This window comes from Neodiprion lecontei, chromosome 6 (genome assembly GCF_021901455.1).
Source record: "Neodiprion lecontei isolate iyNeoLeco1 chromosome 6, iyNeoLeco1.1, whole genome shotgun sequence".
Lineage (NCBI taxonomy): Eukaryota > Metazoa > Arthropoda > Insecta > Hymenoptera > Diprionidae > Neodiprion > Neodiprion lecontei.
Genome location: NC_060265.1, coordinates 1,093,697 through 1,101,542, shown reverse-complemented (window position 1 = coordinate 1,101,542; position 7,846 = coordinate 1,093,697). Strand labels below are relative to the sequence as shown.

General features: G+C 45.8%; 1 protein-coding gene across 2 annotated transcripts; it reads right to left on the bottom strand.

Annotated features, from left to right (window-relative positions):
• Positions 1-1,002: 1,002 nt before the first annotated feature.
• On the bottom strand, positions 1,003-6,151 carry LOC107228226 (tetraspanin-1). Of its 2 annotated transcripts, none has more exons than XM_015669611.2 (7): positions 5,900-6,151; positions 5,602-5,818; positions 4,325-4,543; positions 3,666-3,848; positions 3,340-3,552; positions 2,776-2,983; positions 1,003-2,703 (listed from the first exon to the last, which is right to left on the bottom strand). In XM_015669611.2, the coding sequence occupies exons 2-7, from the start codon at positions 5,662-5,664 to the stop codon at positions 2,651-2,653; spliced, it is 939 nt and encodes a 312-aa protein (XP_015525097.1). In that variant the 5' UTR covers positions 5,665-5,818; positions 5,900-6,151; the 3' UTR covers positions 1,003-2,650. The 2 variants fall into 2 exon arrangements, with proteins under 2 accessions (XP_015525097.1, XP_015525098.1); XM_015669612.2 differs by having other exon boundaries at positions 5,602-5,801.
• Between the last annotated feature and the right edge of the window lie 1,695 nt (positions 6,152-7,846).

Genomic DNA, 7,846 nt, shown 5'->3' with positions numbered 1-7,846 from the left:
AAATTCGATCCCTTTTTCCCAGGGGTTTATCCTGGCCGGGTTCCAGGACTGCAGCGTCTCCTTTTGATCTGTCCGTAGGTGGAAATGATTCGATACAATTCTGACAGTACAGGTAGCGGATACTCAAACTCCTCTAGAGTCCCGTCCCATCCCGTACCGGTCCCTGGCAGATTGTGAAAGTTTACATAATTTCTCGCACGCCCGCGTATAGAAAGACATTGAAACTCTCGGGAGGACTTGCGCCGCATGGGAAGGACCCTCGTCCTGCAAAATATCAAAGGCACACGGGGGGAAATTGAAAGGCTTTGTATGGAAATAAGAATGTATCGACTGCCCCCGACAGCCCCTCATGCAGGACCCGATGCCTGCCTAAACCGTCAGTCGAGAATGCTTCTACTCAGAGTGAGTGAGAGAGAAAAGGAATATACATATGTGAAAAAGGTAAAGAATATACTTAGAGTTTTTCCGTTTTGAATGCTCAATCAGAGCTCCCACGAAACAAAAAAAAAATAAATAAATAAACCTTGAATTTCACTTGGACTCTGCAATAAGTCCCCTATTTTTTTTTAAAGAAAATTCCTTCACTCTCTCATCGCGAGCACCATATTTGCGATATTCATAGATAACGATGTTGCACGAAAATTGCATTTTCTTCATCGGGTTCAAATAAGCTATTGTACTGGAGTTTGCAATTTTCTCGGCGGCATTCTCAACTTCGAAACCCCGAAAATGGTGTGGAAGAAGGTTGACCTAGCAATGGTAATTCAGGCTGGTGACGTTACAGCCTAGATCAGTTTCGACAGTTTTCTTATTACCCGGAGAGTATCGTGGTGGCAGCACCGGTCGGTCAGGGTCTCTGGTTTGAATTTCGTTCGAATTACGATCATAATTACTCGCAAAATTTTTTAATTTATCGCCAATTTCAAATGGAATATTAAAAGGTAGATAAGAGAAGCAAGATTGATTCAAGCAAAATCATATTTATTTGAAGATATTCAATTAGTAAATACAATGATCGTACGATACAAAATTACAATTTAGTGGTTATGATAGCACGTTGTGAACCTATGACTTATTTCTACTCATACCTAGAAATAAACAGTTTTCTTAAAATTTATGCATTTTCCACAGAGCGAGTTTTACTTAGAATAAATCTATTCACTAGGAATAAGTTATAATAATAATCGTAAGGTCAACAGTTCATAATCTTCCGTTATTCGTAACCGAGGGTCAACTATTACAATCAACTCGCAACCACATCACAGAAGCCAAGTCACCAAATCATGTTCATAGCTTCTTTGCCTCGAGCCAACGGGTTCAAGCAAAGAGTGGACAACACTTTGGCAGCCTCGTCGCCATCGTCCTTAGCGTAGAGCGTCTTCCTCTTGGCACTTCCTCCCCTCAAGGACCTCCTCCTGAAAGTCCCTAACAGAGGCGACCTCATCTTAACTTCACCCTTACGAGATCTGACAGTGGTCCGGGGCGATCGCTTCAGGGAGGAGTCGCGGGACAGTCTCGTAGAAAACGCGTCCGTCCGGTTAACCTTGAAGGAAGGACGCCGCTGGCCCTTGCCTTGTTTCGTCGATGTTCTTCCGATGTCCGCAACGGCGGTATTTCTGCCAATGAAAGCCTGCCGCGATCTCGAAACAAACTTCCTGGGTTCGCGAGGCGCCAGTTCTTCGCTCGGATGCTGCGGCGCTCTTCTCTTCGGATGGGTCCGGCTCCTGCCGGCGGGGACAGCGAGGGGTGCTTTTTGCGAGGGACGGATGATGACCGGGATTCTCCTCGATGGTTGCACAGGGTCAACGTTAAGCTGAGTGGGCCACGGTGCGATTACCGGCAGTCCACAGGCGTTGTGCATACCAACGAGCGGCACTCCGAACTGACGTTTTCTTCCGGTATCGACGGAACGCCGGATCGGGTCCCGACTGTTTCCCTCGTATACGGAAATCTTTTGGACCACGTGACCCCGTTGCAGATCCACGGAGTCTCTTTCAAGATGGCCTCTTCTGTCGCGGAGATTTTGACCGACAGACGCACGATGTCGGTGATCCTTGTTGGGCAAGTCGTTGTTCCGGTATTCGCCCGCTACCGTTGAACGAAAAAGGGACAAATCCGGACTCATCGTCAGACTAAAGCCATCATCAGACCGTTTGGCAATCTTAAGATTGCCTTTTGAGATACGAGGAAGAAGATTGACTCGTTCTTTAGTCTTACTCGATAGTCTAGGCTCCTTCTCCGACTCGGTAACTAAGGATTCGAACTGCTGTTGGGGTAGGACCGATTTTCTCAAGGTGCCAAAGTTCGCTGCTATGGACGCCTGGTAGTCCTTGATAGGAATATTTCTGACTGTGCCACCTCCTTGAGGTTTCCTGATCTTTATCATAGTTCCGCGATTGTTTTCTTCCTGCTTCCCCGCAGGATCTCTTCTCTGAATGAGATCCGGAGGTGCGTTCACCACCCTTACGTCAATGGCGCGTTCCTCGTAGAGTTGATCACCCTTTATCGCGTAATTAGACCCGTTCGTGGGATTTTGCCAATTCTCAATAATGCTCAGCCGATTTTTTGTCCACGGTTCCAACTCTCTCGGCTCCGTCTGCACCCCTTCCGTCCTTGTTGCCCCCTCGATCTCGCTGTCCCCCAGCCGCCTTCATGACTTGGCACCGAAGGTCGTCCCTGCCATGTGCATTCTGTTCTCTATCCCTGGAGAGAAAACGAACGTAATACAGAATTCCACTAGACTCAACGTCGAGTGACGCAACCTCAATATCTCACCGTAGTCGTGATCTGCTTCGTTGAATGTTCCAAGAGTACGCGTCGACGTGAAGGTTGAGGGTCGTGGCTTATCGCCCTTCCGGAGCTTAGAGCAGGCGAAAAAGGTGCTGAGTAACGCGCAGAGTTCAACTAGAACAACCGCCAGTCCTACTCCAAGCAAAATGAGCGCCTGATCCTGAGTCCATTTTTCCAACGGTCCTATACATCCCTGAATCACATGAGAAAAAGATTTTCAAACAAAGATGAAGAAAGCTACCACCCTGTCATTCTCCTTTGTCAAACTTTACAGAGAAATCGATATTCAGTGTAACACAGTTAAAGCTTGGCTTTCACCCGCTCAGAGTGTATTATTGATATTTCCGACGCCTGCATTCTCGTTATCTACTCTACTAATTGCATCACGTTATTGTAACCGCGTCACTGCTTGAACAGCGAAGTGCAATCTATACTTCGGCGCGCCGAAAAGCTTATGCATATTTATCAGTAGACGTCGGGACGCTGTCACAGGATATCAATATTTGCTTGTTCGATATCGAAAATTCCGGTACCGCAATGTGCTCATACCTGAGTGTGTCGAGCTTTCTGATGCTCGGCGGGATTCAGGGTTTCGCACAAAGTTAAATTCGTCGGTTCTGGGTTCAGGAACGCCTCGGACTGGAGCGTGTTGTTCAGCATGCAACAAGTCAGCGGGACAACCAGATCACGACGACCAATTTCTTGGAGGCGCCACCAAGATGTCCCGTAATTACTGCTTCCGTTTATACCGCAGCAGGAGAACTGCAGGAATAGAGCAAACCTCTCGTTATCGTATATTCCACATATACATATACATTCCTAACGGACGTGAACACCTCCCAGACTCTGGAGGTGGATGTCTTTCACATACTAACCGCGGTTTGAGCCAGATCAAGAGCAGCGGTGAATTGATCTCGCCCAGCCACCGCGTAGCTGCGTTGTAGAGCCCGAACGAGACGTGCGGTCCTGACGTCTACACCGAGTAGATGAGGCCAAAACACAGCCAATACGCAAACAGTGCATTCTCCGAGGAGTAGAATAATTATCAGGGCTACGTACTGCGGAGAAAAATATTTACAAGTCAAGCAGTTGTGTAGATCAATTAGTTGATTAATTATTTTTTGTGTCAAATGAGTAACCGCAAACCAATTAAAATTCCCAATCTTGCGTGATGAAATTACCGTTTTGTGGTTACTGTGTGTACCTACTTCGAAACGCTAATCAACACATTTCGCGATACGGTTTACAGATATGAATGTCCGGGCATCCAAGTATAACCGCATGAGTTTTTTCGTTACATTTCCAAAGTAACTATAAACAATATACTTATATATGTATACATGGGAGCCTTTGTAATATTCTAGTTTTCTCTACTTAACCCAGTAACCAGTTGTAATTCACTATACAACTCGGAATCAAGCGTGAAAATATACGATTTCGGATCCAGTGGGAGGAACCATGCTCCGTGCAAAGCTAGTAATAACCGGAGGAATGTATCCATAATTATTATTGTAACAACTCCAAATAAACTCACGGTTACGGTTACGCAACGGTTATAGAGACACGAGGCCCAGCAACCAAGAAGTCCGGTAGCAGCCATCAGGAATCCCAATGCCACAATAGCGAACGCCAAATAGTAAAACAGAGGCTGTTCAGGGGTTGCATCGCCTGGGCCCAATAGACGCGACAGCAGGATTCGCTCGTTGTCAGCCAGGAGAAGTGTCCCTAGAGAGATCAGGATGAATCCTGAGATCTGAAATTGGATGGGTGAGTGAATTTTTTTTTACTCTGGATCGACGGGGTCCCTGTGACAACGCAAAACGGCACATTTGTTGCCTGGTGCGTATTGAGTCGATAAAAGAAAGTAGGAACGGCACAGGTGAAACGGTCGACAAAGCAGTCCCTGGATAATTACAGAATGCACGTACCGTATACCGGCACTTGCATGAATGTTGAGAGTATTATTTATTTTTCATTCTCGTCGTATTTTATGTACATTTCTAGTGGCCAGCTAGCCTCTCGGGTTCTACATGCGACACATAACATGTACTTGCATACATTTTCATTCGGTGTCTACATCGGACGAGTTGCATTCATTCGATGTAGCTTTAATCCTGTACCGCAGATAGCTTGGTGCCGGTATGATGTGTGTCCGGGAGGATCGGACTGGCGTACATAGCAAAGCAACTGGTATTGCTGTATATAAAGAGGTCTAGATATATACAAACGTATTACGCATATATAGGTGTGCGAGCGCGGCGGCTTCGTTTCAACAGATGTTCTCATACCGTTACTAATAATAAATTATTTCCTCCACCAGCCGCACTAGAGGTACGATCCTTTAACTCGCCACTAAAACCCCGGAATATATCTTCCCTGCGGGCGTAGCAAACTTTTTTTAATTATCAATGCTCGAATACCTCTGAGTCTGAATCGCAATCAGCGGTGATTTTCATCACCAGACCAGAGAGTTTTGCCGTTAACTCCGGTCTGTGTACGATACTCGTATGTAGTAAATACCCCCCATGGTATACGCATCAGGGCACACGCATTCGTATAAGGCATGTGAATGCTGCTCATCGCAACTTCGTGTTCGTGCTTTTAAAAGCTGACCAACCCTTCGGAAGGTATTTTTAATCACGGTGAAAGGATCGTTAACATTTCACGTCTCGGATAAAAATTGGCCAGCCCGGAATACACTGCAGACCATTATAGATTTTTAACCGATAAGGCATCCTCAGGAAAATGGTGCAGGGTCAGTATATGAACTATGGTTTCGGATGCGCTTTAATTTTAACTCGTACAACTCACCAGAAATACGATGTTAGAGCAGCACAAGAACGCTTTGGAAGCAGTCAAGCCTTTCCCCGTCATTTTGGCTTAGCGTCAGGTTTTCAATCAAATACTGGCAATGGTCATGGTTCGATCCTTATTTTTACCGCGTGGCCAACTGCTGAAGCAAGTCCTCATCCATGGTACCCATTACGCTCGGTGTTTTCATTTCCACAAATCTGCATACAATTGTACGCTGTAAATCCAAACAGTAACAAAGCGAAGAAGTACCAGGTGATTGGAAGCCTTAATTGCCGGTTAACCGTGTCCCGTGTACCTTCTTCTTGAGTCGATAATAGTCCTTCAAATGTGTGCTTGATCGTTGCGAAATGGCCCCCAAAACGACAAAAATCGGCTAAAACCCACTGGTTTCGTACTCGTGTACGAGCACCACGACCACTGCGAACTTGAGTACGTAGGAAACGCCGGTGTTGAACTGAAACCGAGGCAAGTCGGGCCGGGGAGTCCGCGGGTGCGCGATCCCTGGAGCGCGACATACCGGATACAGGAAGGAAGTAGTGGGGCTCGGAGGGGATCGGCGTTCATCCAGGTTTGCGGCACGGGCTGCGATCAAGGGACTCGGTAATTACGCTCGTACACAGGTTATACACACGTGCGGCCGAGTGCCGGCAGGCGTGGTACGCATACACTCGATGGGCCGTCGATGACGAATAATGCGCGGTCCAATGGCCCAGTGCAGGCGGCGGGTGAAAGGGCTGGCTTAGTTTCACTTCCCATGGCGCGCCTTCGGTGATTATTGGGGTTTACCTACCGTTTTTGTTATTTTCTGTTTGAAGGACTGGCCAACGTGATCGAACGAAGGGGGAATTTGAATTTATACGTGCTTCGAATGGTGTAACACTCTGGAATTTGGTCGTACCTGTTGAGTCTCGGAACTGAGGTGTTGCAGGGTGTGCGTCAGGTATTGTCGGTGAGTGTCTACACTGTTGGGCAATTCTTTGAGTGCGTGTAACTGGTTGTAATGTTTCGATAGTTTCCTGTCTAAATTGTGTGTAATCAAAGGTTTACGCGTCCCATTTCTTTAGCAGCTCGAAGGTGAGATTAGTCGAGCCTGTTAGCACTAGGCACCACGGTTGTTGGCCAAGATCCCCGAATCACAGATTACTTAATTAGTGGGCTTGAATTGTACGATATAACTGAGGATCTTTACGCACTATGATTTCTCAGTACAAAGCATAGCACACCGTATCATCCCGTTACTGGCCAGGTAAGTTACGAATTATTTTGACCAATGCTGCACTGAAAACTCGAATGACTTTGCAAGTCACAGAATATTGTACGGTGTGAGTAAAACTTAGCTGGATCAATGGCGGTGCTCTGCACCTTCAGATTTGTACATTTTAGGCAAATTTTATAGTTCGAGTGTTGGGTTTGCGATTTATAACAGATACGTATTTTTATGATTGAGTGAAAACGGAGCGCCTATCCTCGCCGGTACGCACTGACCAAGCAGCAATCCACCAGTCCACAGAATTAATCTAGTCGAACACCTCGCGCGCAGAGGCACGTCGCGTGTATCATTGTGGGTGTGCATGGAGCCTATCTCCGCCTGCCTGCATTATTTGCCTTCAGCTTATTCCGGTGTGGTGCCGAGCACATCCGGTTCATCGAAAAAATTAGGATTTGTGAACCACGGCTGGTGTCCTAAAATCAAATTCACCTTTCCAGCAACCCTTGCATCATACCTGAACAAACACAATTGCGATGAATTGTGATAAATACCTGAATACGTAATTTCAACCGATAATTTATGTTACAGATGTTTCGGGACGAATGCGTTCTGATGTGACGAGTCCAAGAAACAGAGTGCATCCAGCCCTCGGAAGGATTGCGAGGTGCATAAGATATGTGGAAAGTGATTATTCAAGTGCGTCGGTAATGAAATTTATACTGTTCTGCTTTATTATGCATAGATACACCATGGAAATGTACATGATTTTGAAAAGAAAGGTTATGAGTTGGACAATATTGATTATGAAGATTTTCCTTGCTGGTGAAGAACCTTCTTAAAAATGTGACAAGAATGTACCTTGTAAAATCAATAAATGATTACGAAAATATACAATTGTCGAAGAGGTTCCTTTCATTTCCCCTTCATTACATAATGATAGCATCTCAAGATACATGTATATTTGATTGCATCATCAGCTTAAAGATGTGATCAATTACTTACAACGAAAATACTATCATACAACAACAGTAA